Here is a 19,017-nt window from a genome sequence, read left to right on the forward strand (position 1 = left end):
TAACCCCCTCACCCTTACATGCACGTAGGGTTTAGTAAATATCCTGGCTTTTTAAACTTAGAATTGCAGTTCCTATTTTTAGACTCTGTTTAGAGATGCATATAGTTGAGAACGGACACACAGAATCCCTGTGTGGACGTGTCCGTCCAGAAATGCTACTCTAAGTATACAACAGTATGGTAGTACGTACGGAACTGTTCAGTCAATGGGGACAGAAGTCAGAATCCATTAATCTGTATATATCTCTAATGGATACAAAATAGGAGCCTTTGTATCAAAATTGGCCAGGTTTAGAATATCTCAGAGGCAGACTTAGTATTTTGTCTAGTAGCCTCCGGATGATAGAGGAGTAACCTAGTCCCCACTAGCCTTTATAGTTGTTTAGATCGAAACACAGTTTGTGAACCCTGCTGAGCAGCTGATACTACAGGGTATGCCTGGAAAACTTATATGAAGCACATCTATATACAGTCTCCCCCAAGGAGGTCAGCGATAGCATTGGCAATATAAGTATATATACATATGTACATCGGTGGAAAGTATGTAACACAGCCGGTCCAGTTCTTATATACACTTAGTTAGACTGCTGATTCGAAGCAGCAGTCTAACTAAGTGTATATAAGAACTGGACCGGCTGTGTTACATACTTTCCACCGATGTACATATGTATATATACTTATATTGCCAATGCTATCGCTGACCTCCTTGGGGGAGACTGTATATAGATGTGCTTCATATAAGTTTTCCAGGCATACCCTGTAGTATCAGCTGCTCAGCAGGGTTCACAAACTGTGTTTCGATCTAAACAACTATAAAGGCTAGTGGGGACTAGGTTACTCCTCTATCATCCGGAGGCTACTAGACAAAATACTAAGTCTGCCTCTGAGATATTCTAAACCTGGCCAATTTTGATACAAAGGCTCCTATTTTGTATCCATTAGAGATATATACAGATTAATGGATTCTGACTTCTGTCCCCATTGACTGAACAGTTCCGTACGTACTACCATACTGTTGTATACTTAGAGTAGCATTTCTGGACGGACACGTCCACACAGGGATTCTGTGTGTCCGTTCTCAACTATATGCATCTCTAAACAGAGTCTAAAAATAGGAACTGCAATTCTAAGTTTAAAAAGCCAGGATATTTACTAAACCCTACGTGCATGTAAGGGTGAGGGGGTTATAAATATCTGACTGAATATAGATTATACTGTATACCGCATTTACTTAATACTATATCTCAGATATCCCTCTCTACTACCTTTACTGCTACTGGGCAATATCCAATATTGCATCCACCCAGTTTTTAATTCACTTCTAGTTTACACGAGTGCTTCACCATCACTGTGTGTTTGTTTTGTCCGTAAGCGGCTAAATAAAGGGTATATCCCACAATTATTTTTACTTTAAATTTTGAGATATCATCTAGTGGAATAGACGCCCTACTGTTTCAGCTGTAGTGGTGCTACTGTTCCACTTTAGTCTTTTCTCTCTCCTAGTGTTTGGGGTTCATGCCCCTTGATATCTCTGTAACCCCTCAGGAATCTAGGTGTGGATTTGACCCCCTCCATAGTATTCCTCTCTTTTCTCAGCTATAATAAACCCCCCACACTTGTGGGTGTGCGCCTGAATATGTGTGAGAGCAAGATTGGCTGCAAATTTTCAGCCACATCCTAGTCCCTGGAGAAAAATCTACAGCCAATAAAAAATATATAATAATACAATATCTATAAAAAGGAAGGTTCTATGCCAGAGTGTCCTTTAAAACTGAATCTGGCATGCAAAAAAAAAAAAAAAAAAACCAACTGTACAGATAACAAGCTCAATCTATTTTCTGATGCCAAAAATGCATTGCATTAAAATAGTTACTTGCAAATGGATTCCTCTTCATTAAAACATGGAGCCACATTGCAGCGGATTCGTACCGGGCTGTCCCACGACATGTATGAGAATAAGTGTATTTGGTCATATGGCTGGTTTAATGTGTATGTACATGTATAGAAAGCATGGTATCCGGGTATAATGACAGTTAAATGTATGTAAAGAATTGTATTCCTCTAGTTGTTCGGTAGAATCATTCAAATAAAACAAGGGAATGAAACTACCGAACAACCAGACCACCCAGGAATGAGTGTGCCTCCAATTACCGTTTGCAACAATGTTGCAAACAGGTAATTGGCAATCAGTGCAGTGTGGTCTTTGTCCTCTGGGTGGCCGCCATTCGGGAAACAAACACGTGGCGGCGGCCATCTTAAACTACCGAACAGCGGTGTTTTGCCGTCGAGTGTCTGGAACTAAAATCGGACACTTGACTAGGCAAACACCGCTGAGACCTCCATACTTCCAGAAATTCGTATGGAAACTACCGAATGACCCGCCGTTCGGTAGAAAGAGCCCCATAAACAAGGGAATTCATTCAAACCCTCTCCAGGCTCTATAACACAGGCAATTCGCCTGTTTTCATTCCCTTGTTTGTGACCGACCGCAGGGCCAAAATGCATGGAACTGTTTTCGGATACTTTACCCATGCGGTCGGTCAAATCTTTGGAACCCCATATCTCACGAACCATTCATCTGAATGGGCTAATTTTTAAGTATGTTGGTCCCCCAGAATAGAGCTATCTGGGGATGTTGGATTTGTGGATGTACCCCAAGTATTTAGGGTACATCCAAAACTCGGGGAAAACTGTGTACACAATAAGGGGATTATGATGCTAGAGGAGGGGAGGAGATCTGTGGGAGGTTACTACTTAGAGATTGGATAATGTCTTAAGTGTTAGAACCTCCTCCCTTGCATGGGAGAGGGCTTTATAAGGAACTGTGGAATAAAGCTTGTCAGTCTACTCCTGAAACTGTGTGTCGTCCAGTTATTGGGATTGCGATGGGGATACTGCTGTATTACTTTACCTGCTGGAAACCTTGCCTATGGACTTAACATCACCTTGTTCCTGAGCCTCACTGGAATCTCTAGTGGAGAATAGCTGTGCAAGATCGGCTCTCCGCTACATTGGTTGGCAGCGCTGGGATCCAAACTCACAGAGGAACAAGCGTAAATGGAGTACGGATGGAGATTGATTTTTCTGCGCTAAAACGCTCCACGCTAAAGGACCTCCTAGAGGCAAGGGGTATACAAGCCAGCAATAAGAAGAAAGCAGTACTTGTTACAGAACTCATGGCAGAGTACAGAATGGAGGGCGATTCAGTTCCGGCACAGAGGGAGCCGGGAGGAACACCACAAGGATCGGAATTCCAGAGGCAGGTTCAGTTCAGGCTATCCTTTTATGGGGAAAACCCCCCAACAGAAATTGTTACCAGGACAATGGCCGAGGTACAAGAATTCATCCTAAGGACACAGGCACCAGAACAAAGCTCTGCAATTAATGTGCCACAGGAAGGTAAGCCTAAAATACCATACCAGGTTTTTAAAACATATGTGGAGGCAGAGGAAGATATAGACGCTTTCCTGCAAGACTTTGAAAGACTGTGTGCACTGCATAAAATTAACGCAGAGGACTGGGTACCTATTTTGGCCGGAAGGTTAACCGGGAGGGCAGCAGAGGCATATCGGACTGTACCTAATGACGAAATAAGGAATTACAGTAAAGTGAAAGAAATTATACTCGCCAGGTATGCTATAACACCCGAGGCATACCGGCGGAGGTTCCGGGATCTAAAGAAAACAGAGAAGGACTCGCACGCAGAGTGGGCATGCCGATTACAGGGGGCAGCGCTCGGGTGGGTGCAAGCTAGCAAGGCACGTTCTATGGAGGATGTAATACAAATGTTGCTGATGGAGCAGTTCTATGAGGGAGTAACCAATGAGGTCCAGGAATGGGTAAGGGACAGAAACCCTACTTCCCTTACCGAGGCGGCTAGGAAAGCGGATGACTACCTGGATGCACGCAGGTCACAAAAACCTGCAGCTCCAAAAGCAACCTTTAAAACATTCGGGGGAAACAACTACACCCCAGCTCCACCGAGACCGCTACCACCACCTCCACCACCCGCTGCACAGCCCCGGTTCCGACAACCCACCGCTGGCCCCTGTCATCACTGCCAGAAGTGGGGACATTATAAAAGGGAATGCCCACAGCTACGGGACCGTTCCACCTGGATTCGTCCAGGCCCACCTCCACCCAGGGCGGCCGCAGCCCACCACTACCAGGACCTAGTCACCACCCCATATGGTTCCGCAGTCCCCATTACTACTGTGGAACAATGGGAGGTACTGCACGAGGCAGATCCGGTCCAGGCCAATGTGGATAATCTACGGCACCATCGACAGACGGTATATCTGAATGGTACAGCAGTCCGGGGATTACGAGATTCAGGAGCCACCATCACTTTGGTACAGAGCCACCTGATTTCAGATCAGGCAAAACTGAACAAAACTGTTGCCGTCCGGGTAGCTGGGGGAGCAGTGTACCGGCTACCTACAGCAAGGGTACATTTACATTGGGGAGCGGGGGCAGGGGAAGTGGAGGTGGGGTTGATGCCACATTTACCGGCGGAGGTTTTATTGGGGAACGATCTGGGGAGGCTCACTTCTGCTTTTGAGCCCCAGTCACCCACCACAGGAGAGGTCAACCCTGTAGTCACCCGACAACAGGCCCGCACCCAGGACCACAACACACTGCCGGAGGTCCAGGTAAGCAACCCTACCCCCCCTCTAGAATGTGTCCCCTGGGCTCCACCTAATGAATTTGTAGCTGAAGTCGCAAAAACCCCACGCTTCAGGTGTATAGGGACAAGGTTGGCACGGGTTCCCCCGGGGCGGAGGGAGAGAAGTTTATCTGGGATAAACAACTTTTATACAGGGAAACAACCAAACAGATTACGGGGTTAGACCCGATAGCGAGGAGACAATTAGTGGTACCACAGCGGTACCGGGCTGAATTACTCCGGATAGCGCATGATATTCCGCTATCCGGACATCTAGGGGTTAGTCGCACCAGGTACAGACTAACCCAGAGTTTCTTCTGGCCAGGGATTAGCCAGGAAGTACGCAGATATTGCACGACTTGCGATACCTGCCAGAGAGTGGGAAAAAGGGGGGATCGCAGGAAGGCTAAACTTCACCCCTTACCCATAATAGAGGAACCTTTTAGCCGAATAGCGGTGGATCTGATAGGCCCCCTCAATAAAGTTAGCCCGTCAGGAAAACGGTATATTTTAACGGTCGTAGATTATGCCACCAGGTATCCAGAAGCAGTGGCTCTGACCAACATCCACGCTGAGACGGTCGCGGATGCCCTCATGCGGATATTCTCCCGGATGGGATTACCCAGGGAGATTATCTCGGATCAGGGTACCCAGTTTACCGCAGAATTCACCCAACACCTCTGGAGGATCTGTGGCATTAAGCCTATTATCAGCGCCCCTTACCACCCCCAGACGAACGGGCTCTGCGAACGATTCAATGGTACCTTGAAGCAGATGCTCCGAACCTTCGCAGAGACCCACAAGGACTGGGAACGATTCCTGCCGCACCTCCTATTTGCATACCGGGAGGTGCCGCAGGAATCCACAGGGTTCTCCCCGTTTGAATTATTGTTTGGAAGGAGGGTCCGAGGCCCATTGGATCTTATTAGAGAGCATTGGGAGGGAGACCGGAGCACAGATGGCACTCCCATCCTACCATATGTGTTGGCCTTTCGGGACCGCCTAGAAGCGTTGACCAAGACGGTACGGGAAAACCTTCAGGAGGCCCAGACCCGCCAGCGTACATGGTATGATCGGGGAGCCAGGGACCGTAGCTTTCAGGTCGGGCAGAAGGTACTAATTTTAAAACCTGTCCGACATGATAAGTTACAGGCCGCCTGGCAGGGCCCATATAAGGTGGTGGAGCAAAGATGCGATACCACCTATATTATCGGCCCCTGCACAGGGACTGGGGGGCGACGCATGCTCCATGTGAACATGCTGAAGCCCTACCACGAGCGTACTGAGGAGGTAACCGCCATCTGTGCCCCTAACACGGAAGAGTTTGACAGCTTACCCCTCCCCGATTTGCTGGGGGATGGGCAGCTGTCCGGAGATTTAGGGGAGGTTACGCTGGGAGATCGGCTGAGCCCACAGGAGCGGATCGAGGTACAGCAACTATTGGAAGAGAAACGCGACACGTTCTCTAATGTACCTGGATACACGCCTCTGGCAACTCACCGGGTCGAGACCCCAGGGCAACTACCCATGCGCCAGACGCCATACCGCATTCCAGAAGCGGTACGGGCAAACATGCGTAAGGAGATCGACGAAATGCTCCAACTGGGGGTGATTGAACCCTCAGACAGTCCTTGGGCATCTCCTGTAGTCCTCGTACCAAAGCGAGACGGTACGACCCGCTTCTGCGTGGACTATAGGAGATTGAACGAGAAGACTGTATCTGACGCCTATCCGATGCCCCGGATAGACGAGTTACTGGACAGAATGGCCAGGGGCCAATACCTCACCACTATTGACTTGTGTAAAGGGTATTGGCAAATCCCCCTGGCCCCAGACGCCATCCCGAAGTCGGCCTTTGTCACCCCATTTGGCTTGTACCAGTTTAAGGTCATGCCATTTGGGATGAAAAACGCCCCAGCCACCTTCCAAAGGATGGTGGATCGACTCCTAGATGGATTCCAGGACTATACATGTGCCTACCTGGACGATATTGCTATTTTTAGCAATACGTGGCAGGAACACTTAGCTCACATCGGAGCTGTACTAGATAGGATAAGGGAAGCAGGTCTGACCTTGAAGCCGGCCCAGTGTAGTATCGGCATGGCTGAGGTACAATACCTGGGACATAGAGTAGGGTGCGGTAAACAAAAACCCGAACCCGCCAAAGTAGAGGCTGTAGCCCAGTGGCCCACCCCTAGGACTAAGACCCAGGTTTTAGCGTTTCTAGGGACAGCAGGGTATTACCGGAAGTTTGTTCCCAATTATAGCGCCCTGGCCAAACCCCTCACTGACCTGACCCGTAAGAACCTTCCCCGCCAAGTAAACTGGACCCCGGAGTGTGAGCAGGCATTCCAACAATTGAAAAATGCACTGATAAATGCCCCTGTCTTGGCAGCTCCCAATCCAACTAAACGTTTTCTTGTTCACACAGACGCTTCTATGTTTGGATTGGGGGCAGTACTGAGTCAAGTCGGGGCCGATGGCGGGGAACATCCAGTGGCTTACATCAGTCGCAAACTGTTACCTCGAGAAGTAAGCTACGCCGCCATCGAAAAGGAATGCCTGGCTGTGGTGTGGGCCCTAAAGAAGCTACAACCCTATTTATATGGACAGCCCTTTTCCTTGCTCACGGATCACAACCCGTTAGTCTGGCTGAACCGGGTGGCTGGAGACAACGCCAGGCTGCTGCGCTGGAGTTTGGCGCTACAGCCTTTTGACTTTAATATCCAGTACCGGCCGGGTAAGCAGAATGGAAATGCTGACGGGTTGTCAAGACAAACTGACTTAGAGAAATGATCCGTGAGCCCCCGGACATCCCCAAGCCGATCCGTGTTGGATCAGACTGTGTATGCCGGCTTGTGGGCAAGGGGGAGCAGTGTAGCGGATTGGTACCGGGCTGTCCCACGACATGTATGAGAATAAGTGTATTTGGTCATATGGCTGGTTTAATGTGTATGTACATGTATAGAAAGCATGGTATCCGGGTATAATGACAGTTAAATGTATGTAAAGAATTGTATTCCTCTAGTTGTTCGGTAGAATCATTCAAATAAAACAAGGGAATGAAACTACCGAACAACCAGACCACCCAGGAATGAGTGTGCCTCCAATTACCGTTTGCAACAATGTTGCAAACAGGTAATTGGCAATCAGTGCAGTGTGGTCTTTGTCCTCTGGGTGGCCGCCATTCGGGAAACAAACACGTGGCGGCGGCCATCTTAAACTACCGAACAGCGGTGTTTTGCCGTCGAGTGTCTGGAACTAAAATCGGACACTTGACTAGGCAAACCCCGCTGAGACCTCCATACTTCCAGAAATTCGTATGGAAACTACCGAATGACCCGCCGTTCGGTAGAAAGAGCCCCATAAACAAGGGAATTCATTCAAACCCTCTCCAGCCTCTATAACACAGGCAATTCGCCTGTTTTCATTCCCTTGTTTCTGACCGACCGCAGGGCCAAAATGCATGGAACTGTTTTCGGATACTTTACCCATGCGGTCGGTCAAATCTTTGGAACCCCATATCTCACGAACCATTCATCTGAATGGGCTAATTTTTAAGTATGTTGGTCCCCCAGAATAGAGCTATCTGGGGATGTTGGATTTGTGGATGTACCCCAAGTATTTAGGGTACATCCAAAACTCGGGGAAAACTGTGTACACAATAAGGGGATTATGATGCTAGAGGAGGGGAGGAGATCTGTGGGAGGTTACTACTTAGAGATTGGATAATGTCTTAAGTGTTAGAACCTCCTCCCTTGCATGGGAGAGGGCTTTATAAGGAACTGTGGAATAAAGCTTGTCAGTCTACTCCTGAAACTGTGTGTCGTCCAGTTATTGGGATTGCGATGGGGATACTGCTGTATTACTTTACCTGCTGGAAACCTTGCCTATGGACTTAACATCACCTTGTTCCTGAGCCTCACTGGAATCTCTAGTGGAGAATAGCTGTGCAAGATCGGCTCTCCGCTACACACATCAAGTGGCTGCTCGATAGACTACTAACTGATGCATGCATCATCTCACAATCTCCAGCATGCACCACAAGTTGCATAGCAATGACACTAAGTCACCTGGAGATGGGGTGGTTGTGCAGCAGCCCCTCTATGCCTCAAAGTTTATAGTTTTTATATCAACAGCACACAGTGGGAAAACCCAAGATTGTCAAAATAATGCATAACGAAAATAACTTTTATGCTGTTCATTTGTTACCAGTTTGGTTAGATGTGCAGATGGCTTGGTGTAACTTGAAAGAGAGTGTCATGCATGTATATGCCAAGAATCAAAATTGGAGTACACAGATACAATATTGCTCTGGTGTCTTGAAATGTAAATCTTATACTGCTTGTACTTCTCATTTACAGGAGCAAAATCTGATATGATGTCGTTGTCCCCCCCCCCAAATAATAATAATAATAATAAAATACAAGTTACCTGGCCACATCCAGGGGCAGTGCATACAAATGGTTTGTCATCACTCATATTCCACAGGTTCTTGTATTAACCTAAATATAAAAGAAAAATGTGTAGGCATCAAAGAATACATTTTTTTTACAAGTTATATCAGATATCCAGAAGAGTGGTCGGTGAGATGTCAATATTTTCTAGAGCAGAGAATGTAGTTCACCATAAATGACACTTGAGCATCCTGGGAATTGTGGGGTATAGACATATAGATGGGCACCGAAGGGTGCACCCACTGATCATTATGTATATAGTTTTCCATCAGTTTGTCAAATAGAGTTTAGATTATATATTTTTTTTAGTGGTCCAAGTACAACGTAAAATGGTTTTACTATATAAATAAAATGTTGATAATAACAATTAAATTGTATCAAGTTAAATATCAACCTCTCTACAAGCTACAATTATCCTGTGCCTACCGTGTAATCAGGAATCTTCCAATCTATTTCTGTTGAAACTGCTAATTTGTGTTAATTTGTAATGTCTAATCGCCGAATTTACTATAATTGTGGCAGCTGAGTTCATCATTTGGGATGCTTCAAGTAACACAACCACAGATGTTAGAAGTCATTATGGTACTCGGAAGCTATAGATGAAGTCCCAATAAATAAATAAAACACATACATTTCTTGCATTCAAAGTTTTGAGAGGAATGAACTGATCCTCTCCAAAATTAGTAGAGGACAAGGTCACTTTTAGTGCTTATTCACAGTTTCAACCATTCATTTCTGAAGGGGCGTAATTGATATCACCAATGCTAAAACAAAAGTTCCTGCTTTTACAATATCTGAAGAGGAAAGGGACAGCAGGCGCCCAGGAGATCCAGATAAGTTTCAAACAAACTTTCACGCACACCCAGAAAGAAAGCACCAGGGTACTCGTGGCACCATAACTGGTGTGGTAGTGATTAGATTACCTCTTTACATGAACACTGTATGCACTGCAACAACTTAATCATAATGAAGTTCTTATTGTACCTACATTAGATAACTCCCCCCATCCGAAATGTTCAAACGGTTTTATTTTAGTAGTTGGAAGGCTTGAAAGCGCAGATTCAAGCCATGCCTCAAAGCTCTCTAGATAGGACTGTTCCTTACCAGCTCTCATACCCACACATGCAGTGCCATCACGGCTTACCGCTTACCATAGATCATTTTTGCATTCAATGATTACAGAACACTGCAGCACTGAACCAGAAAGCACCTCTAGTGATCACTGGAGGTGTTTCTAGGCTGTAATGTAAATACTGCTTTTTCTCGGAAAAAGGCAGTGTTTACAACAAGCATGTCAAACTCAAAGTCTGGCACGGGCCACATAAACAAGGTTTACGTTTATGTGGCAGCAAAAAAAAAAAAAAAAAAACCCTTACATTTTCATAAAAACATAGGTTTATTTTAAAAAGTACAGTATAAAAAACAAACAAAAAAGAAAAAAACAGCTTCCCCCTCTATTAAACCACAGCACCCCCCTCTACCACCCTGTGCCAAGTCTGAACCTCCCGCTAACACACACTCGCGGACAGACAGACACACACACAGACGCACACACACATACTTTTCTTTATTGCTCCCTACCTTTTGGAGCAGATGTGGAGCATCTCCCTGGGGTCTTTCTATCTGCTCCTCACTGCTCCCTTGCGCGTTTTAGTGTGGCCCGCATGCAGCCCGCGAAGTTTGACATGCTTGATTTACAACAAAAAGCCTGCAGGGACAGGATATAGACACCAGAACAACTACAATAAGCTGTAGTTGTTTTGGTGACTATAGGGCCCATTTCAGGGTTCTGGCAAGTGTCATAACATCTCCCCATACTGTGATACAGTACTGCATCTACAAGCATAGCTCAGTGGAAGAGTTTACAGCAACAGAGTCAGCCTATGACCAAGGTAAGCATTTGAGAATGGTTAGATGGTACCAGAAACAATTTGACTACTTACTCTGAGGGCACTAGCCCACTCCTTGCACTCTAACCACTACAGTAGTGGTTATGGTCCATGGAGTGCTCCTTTAAAATTAATAGAATGTTTGACTTTATCCCATGAATTTGACTCTGCCCCTGACTTGTTGGGTTAGGTTATGCCCACTTAAACCCATGTACTCAATCCCCGACTTAGTAAACCTTGCTCAGGACCATAAATGTACACATATTTGGAAAACATCAGCTTTAGAGACGTTTGCTCACAAATGTGGTCACCCAGGATCTGACAGCCCCAGAAGACAAGACAATACACAGGCCTGCCTTATGGCAACCTGGATGTGACAGCCCAATACAAAGCCAATAAGTGAAATCCTATTATGGCAGAATAAGCATGTCTTCGGTACAGCAAAAACAGAGGTATTTGAAAGGCTGGACTTTTTCCCCACCTACATAACTACATCATTTACAAAGCTGGCATTGTCAAGTCCAGATACCATCAACATGAGCAAAAGAAGAGGATAGATATCAAAAAGTAATATTCTCTCATTTAAAAAGTGGGAGAAAACAAAATGAATGTGAAAATTACTGAAAGTGTAAAAAAATCTGTTATTCTTACATGCTACATACAATCATTCTGAAACAATAACAGGTTGAGCTCACTAACTTTTCTAAATGGCACATTTATGTAGGGGTATGTAATCCATACTGTTGGCAGTTTCCCCCCCTTTTGCCTGCAGCATGCAAGCAGCAGGACCACTAAAAGGGTCCCCTCTGGCAGGGACCATTTGGTCTACACCTCCAGCAGTTTGAATACTTACATGGGATAGAACCAGGGTACTCCTGACACCACAACCAACGCAGTGGGCCAAGTGTAGGGATTACAGTGCAGAAATGTTCCTTACCAAAGGAAGGTGGGGGCTAACAAAACACACACACACCAATAAAAGGAACATTAACATGTATTTCTGACCCTACAGTGTTAAAGGACCACTATAGGCACCCAGACCACTTCAGCTTAATGAAGTGGTCTGGGTGCCAGGTCCAGCTAGGTTTAACCCTTTTTTCTATAAACATAGCAGTTTCAGAGAAACTGCTATATTTATAATAGGGTTAATCCAGCCTCTAGTGGCGGTCTCATTGACAGCCACTACAGGCTCTTCCCACTGTGATTTTCAAGGTACAGGAGAGATATTAAAAAGGCACAGGAGCGCTGGGTGCGGCACAGACATCCAGATGTGTTGAGGGGGGATATAAATAGGAAAAGGGGAGCAAGACATTAGAAAAGGGGTATAAAACACTAAAGGGAGTAAGAGTCAAAAGGGGGGTTTACAAGACACACAGGTGAAGATACATTTCTATTTGGTGGGGTGGGTGCAGCAAAATGCATCTTCGCCTGTGTAGTCAAAAATCCTTGCACCGGCCCTGTTGGCAGACATCAGAAGTGGTGCTCTGAGCCAATCACAGTACTTTCACATAGGAAAGCATTAGTTTGGCTGATCTTGTCAAGGAGGCAGATCAGGGGCCAGGACAAGCCAAACACAGCCGTGGCCAATCAGCATCATCTCATAGAAATGTATTAATTCAATGCATCTCTATGAGGAAAGTTCAGAATCTTCATGCAGAGGGTGGAGACACTGAATGGTAGTGCGGCACACTGTGCAGCACTGACCCAGAAAGCACCTCTAGTAGCCATCTGAGGAGTGGCCACTGGAAGTATCCCTAAACTGTAATGTAAACACTGCATTTTCTCTGAAAATAGAGTGTTTACTGCAAAAAGCCTGAAGGTAATGATTCTACTCAACAGGAGAAATACAATAAGTTGTAGTTGTTCTGGTGACTATAGTGTCCTTTAAGAGATGATTTATAAGTTTAAATACAAGAACAGAAAACCCAAGACTGATTTGGAGCGTATACGCACAACAAGATTTACCACTTCCAAAAAAATAAAAAAAAATAAAAGGCTAATTGTTGTAGAAACGAGTCACTGATATAGAGAAAAATGCCTTACCCTCGCGATAGACAAATCTAATTACCGAGCGCTATGACCCATGAAAATATAAAAACTATTTCTACACAAACCTTTTCTTGTATATCATATACGTCCCTTTCTGGCTCCTAGAGTTTATGCACACGTCTCCAAACCCTGTTCATTCATTAAACATAACAGGATGTTAAACTGTGACCTCACTGCAAAATGTAGGCCAAAATAGCCTAACTCATGTAGTTTTCTAATCTCTATTTAGTGATATAAAAATAAATAAATAAAAAACCCTAAATATTTAGGAGAGGGAAAAGCTTTTGTGAACTGCCAAGGCAGAAATTGCAAGCTTACCAAGTCAAGACATGCAAATTGATACCCCCCCCCCCCCCCCCCAAAAAAGGACCAGGAATATGGAAATTCATGTAAACACGCTTTTGATAACATATTTAATGACATATCGAACAGATTATTTTTTGGGGGAGACATGTAACCGTTCTTAACCCCTTAAGGACACACGACATGTCTGACACGTCATGATTCCCTTTTATTCCAGACGTTTGGTCCTTAAGGGGTTAATCAATTTATTTTAGCCTTGGCTGGCTGAATAGAGGGTTCTATGAAATTATATATAGCTCATGCATTTACTGCACTTATATACCTCACACAAATGGGCAAACACAGTGGGATACATTCAGTTAATCCCAAATTGTAATGAACGGAAAACCAAATTGCTAAATTTATGTTATCTTGTGACCTGTTCAATTTGGGGATTTTTTATTTTGTTTAAAGCAACACTTTAAAGTTTTAGAATTCATTTTTCAATTCACAACAATTTGAGGTTTAGCGAAGGGCTTTACAAATTTGCTTTAAAGCTAGGAGCCCAGGCGCCAGGAGAAAATTCCTAGTTGCCACGGCAACCTGGGATGTGTTGAGCCCTGGTTTAATGAACACACCCCATGGAGGGCCCCTCATGAGAGAGCTCTGGTACTCAGACCAAGAACCTCCACCAGGTCAGGTTACTTGCTACTACCATAGGACCCAGTTGTCTAAACTTGACGTTAACGTTTTGGAGGGTTGTGTCTATTCTCCAATCTAACGAGAAGTCCTATGCTTTCGGCGGCTTAGTTTCGGTCCCACAAAATATGTTCTCGAACCTCTGGTGAAGGGAGAGCTCTCAAGCCCCAGGTAACCTATGATGCCTCCCTGTCCTTGCCTGAAAATAACACTATTTGGAGGTCCAAGCTGAGCGATGCCTGCTAAAAGATTTATTGGATCTTGGCATAGTCCCATCCAATTAGGTGACCCCCCTTCAGTAACTTACCTGAGGCAGCGACGATGTCCCTCGTCACTGCTTCCTCCTCCGCGCCGTTCCTCCTTCTGACTCTGTTGGCTGGTGGGCGAGACTGATCCCGCCAATGGGCCTAATGCGCATTCTTGCAATGCCGCGCATGCGTATTAGCGCTCCCCATAGGAAAGCATTGAAAAATATTTTCAATGCTTTCCTATGGGGAATTAAGCGACGCTGGAGGTCCTCACGCAGCGTGAGGACATCCAGCGACGCTCTAGCAAAGAAAATCTGCTATGAGTCAGTTAGTTCCCTCTAATGGCTGTCTAGTAGACAGCCACTAGAGGTGGAGTTAACCCAGCAAGGTAATTATTGCAGTTTATAAAAAACTGCAATAATTACACTTGCAGGGTTAAGAGTAGTGGGAGTTGGCACCCAGACCACTCCAATGGGCAGAAGTGGTCTGGGTGCCTGGAGTGTCCCTTTAAGATGACCCAGCACACCAGTCACTTACATTAACTCTGTGAGCTAATTAAATTGGTACCCTTATGCACTGTCACAAATATAACAGTCTCTAGACACATAATGGATGTGCGTAAAGTGTTCCTTTAATCTTGCTAATCAGAAAAGATAAAAATCAAAGAAATCTGATTGACAGCCAGGGGTGGAGATACGCTAAACGATAAATTATTACTTAACTGGTGAACACCTTTACTTGTATTCCACCAGGGGTCAGGTAGAGAAGTGGAGAGAAGTACAAACAATACCTTCTAAGTGCACTTCAGCACCAACATATATTTAATAGTTATATTATAAAATACAAACTATACATATATAATAAAAACAATAAAGCATTTAGCATGTCAGCCAGGCCTCCTCTTGCCCACCATCCCTCATCCTTCCTTCTTGCTCCTTTACTGCACTACACGATATCACAGGTGCCGTGTAGAGCACAGACAGTAACCAGAGTTGACCCACAAGGCACTATTTGTGCAAAAAGACACTGGTATGTTTTTACCCCCTGGCCTTAAAGGGTCTCTCCAGTGCCAGGAAAACATTGTTTTTCCTGGCACTGCAGTGCCCCCATTCCATGTTGCTGAATGGGTATAAAACCCCTTTAGTGACTTACCTAAATGCAGATGCCCCTCGGCGCTGGGTCAGGCTCTGCCAACGCTCCTCTCCCGCCGACGTGGGAGATCTGCCGCGCACGCATTGGACCTCCCCATAGGAAAGCATTATTCAATGTTTTCCTATGGGGATTTCAGCGACGCTGGAGGTCCTCATGAATAACGTGAGAACATCCAGCGTCATTTAAAACACATTTCGTGTTCTAAGAACATGGAAGTCCCTCTAGTGGTTGTCTGATAGACAGCCACTAGAGGAGAACTTAACCCTGCAAGGTAATTATTGCAGTTTCTAAAAACTGCAATAATTACACTTGCAGGGTTAAGAGTGATGGGAGTTGGCACCCAGACCACTCCAATAGGCAGAAGTGGTCTGGGTGCCTGGAATGTTCCTTTAAGGGAGAGTTAGAGGGGCAATACAAACACGATTTTATTAACTACGTTTATAGTTTTGTTCAATAAGCCCATCCTTTCTGTATATCTCGTCCAACCTGCAATGTATACGAAAACAAAGCTGTAACGGTCACTCGGGCGCACACCAAACATCATTCTTGGAGATGAAATTCAGCTAAACAATAAAAGCCGATAACTGAACTGATTGGCCAATTACTTCCTGGTCTGGGTAGTATTCACTTGGAAATCCTGGGAAATTCTTGCATATACAGAAACTTCATTTTTTTTACTCGGGTATTGTTTTATCTTGTTTTGTTAGCTAGTTTTTACATACCGTATATTAAATGCATTAGCCAATACTGCATGCATTAATATTGAATGAGACAATTCTTACCTAGATTGCCCTTTTGAAAGCATATATTGATATTCCAGATTTAAAAAGTCTGATATTTAGCATTCTTGGCTTGAAGAATCTTTTGCTACTAATGCATGGGAAAAAAGTCTGTCAAAAAGGTGTCATGTTTACTTTTATAAAAATAAAAAAATAAAATAGCCCTAAAGAAGTAGGACTGAGTAATAATATCCTTTGCATGTTAACAAAACAAATGAAAATAGCGATGCCAGCGGTGTTTACTTGAGACAACTGCAAATATTTAAACACATAAAAAGGAGACATAAAATGATGTCAATGGAGGATTTTAGTTATCCTCTGGTACTGAAAGCACAGAGAGGATGCAAAACAAACTTCATTTTTAAACATACCAATAGGATTGCCATGCCTGGATGACCATTCAACCACACAAAAAAAAAACATGAAAACCTAGGCCAGGCAAGAGTAACACAGGTGAGTGATTACTGAATTCTACTGATCTGCAGTAGTTTAGATGTGAGTGGGAGGTTAGTCATGATCACCTGTGTGCTTTAAATGATGGTGTAGATTAGATGTGATCTGCCTGGTCTTTTGCAAGGGGGTAGGTAAGTTTGTGATCTGCAGTGGCCCAGATAGGACTGGCAGATTTAATCTGATCATCAGCAGTTGTTTTCAGATTGTGGAAATGTAGGTGTGATCAGTTCTGATTTTAGTTGTGAAGTGAGGAGGGCTTGACGGAATCAGGGGAAGTAGGTATGATCGCCTTTGGTATCTATATGAGGGTGCAGATAAGGTGCGATCAGCCTTGTTCTAGATATATTGGGGCAGATTAGTCTTAAATGAATGACAGATTAGGTGTAATTAGCTGTAGTTTTTAACATGAAGGGGCGAGATTAGATGTGATTATCTGTGGCTCAGACATGAAGAGGTAGGTGAGGTGTGATTATTTGTGGTTCTGACAGGATGTGGTAGGTGAAGTGTGATTAATCGTGGTTGTGACATGAAGTAGGTGGGGTGTGATTATTTGTGGTTCTGACATGAAGTAGGTGGGGTGTGATTATTTGTGGTTCTGACATGAAGTAGGTGGGGTGTGATTATTTGTGGTTCTGACATGAAGTAGGTGGGGTGTGATTATTTGTGGTTCTGACATGAAGTAGGTGGGGTGTGATTTATTTGTGGTTCTGACATGAAGTAGGCGGAGTGTGATTTGTGGTTCTGACTTGAAGAGGTAGGTGAGGTGTGTGGTTTATTTGTGGTTCTGACATTAAGGGTAGATAAGGTGTGATTATTTGTGGTTCTGACAGGATGGGGTAGGTGAGGTGTGTGATTATTTGTGGTTCTGAAAGGATGGGGTAGGTGAGGGGTGTGATTATTTGAGGTTCTGACAGGATGGGGTAGGTGAGGTTTGTGGTTCTGACAGGATGGGGTAGGTGAGGTGTGTGATTATTTGTGGTTCTGACAGGATGGGGTAGGTGAGGGGTGATTATTTGTGCTTCTGACAGGATGGGGTAGGTGAGGTGTGTGTGATTATTTGTGCTTCTGACAGGATGGGGTAGGTGAGGTGTGTGTGATTATTTGTGCTTCTGACAGGATGGGGGTAGGTGAGGTGTGTGATTATTTGTGGTTCTGACAGGATGGGGTAGGTGAGGTGTGTGATTATTTGAGGTTCTGACATTAAGGGTAGGTGAGGGGTGTGATTATTTGTGCTTCTGACAGGATGGGGTAGGTGAGGTGTGTGTGATTATTTGTGGTTCTGACAGGATGGGGTAGATGAGGTGTGTGTGATTATTTGTGGTTCTGACAGGATGGGGTAGATGAGGTGTGTGTGATTATTTGTGGTTCTGACAGGATGGGGTAGGTGAGGGGTGTGTGTGTGATTATTTGAGGTTCTGACAGGATGGGGTAGGTGAGGGGTGTGTGTGATTATTTGAGGTTCTGACAGGATGGGGTAGGTGAGGTGTGTGTGTGTGATTATTTGAGGTTCTGACAGGATGGGGTAGGTGAGGTGTGTGTGTGATTATTTGAGCTTCTGACAGGATGAGGTAGGTGAGGTGTGTGTGATTATTTGTGGTTATGACAGGATGGGTAGGTGAGGTGTGACCAGCTATGATGACAGAAGGGCCAGCTCAGTTGCCGAGGGCTGTGGTACAGGGGGCTGTGTGAAGGAGGATGCTGCTGCCTTGGTAACCAGACATGATGGCAGCCTGGAGGCAGCCTGCAGTACCAGACATACACAGAGGAGCGAGACCATGACATCCCTTCCATCCTACCTGACACAGATCTGGGCACTGAGGGTTACTGTTCTTGAGGGTCCTTCAGCCCATGAGAAGCTCCGACCTCCCACACCTCATTAAACGTTACAGGTCTGCCCGGTCCGCCATGTTACTGGGCACCAGTGGGCAGAGGGTGCATGGGCATCGTGCCACCTCTCCGTGTCCGAGCCTCCGTTATATCGGGTCTGGCGAGCTCTGTTTAACCTCCGTGTTTACAAACTTACCCCCAGAAGGGCTGTACCTCGCTCAAGGCCAAATCCCACCAGCTCCTGTAACGTATCGCGATATCTCGCCTGACAGCCGGGCGGGGGGTTCAGCTGGTGGGTAGGGAGGCAGGGAGGGGTACGGAGCGGTTTGGAAAAGGATGACATCAACTGTAAATAAGATGGCGCTGTGCCCGGAGTAATGATGGCGGCGCTTGGACACACGGTGGGCGTGACCATGACGTGTTCTTACCTGGACTGTGTAGTTAGAGTGTATCCTTAATGACATGGCAGTGGAGGGTGTGCACTCACCTGTCAGCTGTCACCCATTGCAATGTGTGA

General features: G+C 45.3%; 1 protein-coding gene across 2 annotated transcripts in view; it reads right to left on the bottom strand.

Annotated features, from left to right (window-relative positions):
• Positions 1-18,856, bottom strand: part of ATF2 (activating transcription factor 2) — an 87,038-nt gene extending 68,182 nt beyond the window's left edge. The window contains exons 1-3 of one of the 2 annotated variants that reach the window (XM_063429763.1): positions 18,677-18,856; positions 18,470-18,641; positions 9,100-9,170 (exon numbers count right to left, since the gene is read on the bottom strand). In XM_063429763.1, the coding sequence (XP_063285833.1) occupies positions 9,100-9,147 (48 nt within the window). In that variant the 5' untranslated portion in view covers positions 9,148-9,170; positions 18,470-18,641; positions 18,677-18,856. The remainder of the gene's footprint in view (positions 1-9,099; positions 9,171-18,469; positions 18,642-18,676) is intronic. The other variant, XM_063429764.1, reaches the window with a different exon arrangement.
• Positions 18,857-19,017: the final 161 nt, after the last annotated feature.

This window comes from Pelobates fuscus, chromosome 8 (assembly GCF_036172605.1).
Source record: "Pelobates fuscus isolate aPelFus1 chromosome 8, aPelFus1.pri, whole genome shotgun sequence".
NCBI lineage: Eukaryota > Metazoa > Chordata > Amphibia > Anura > Pelobatidae > Pelobates > Pelobates fuscus.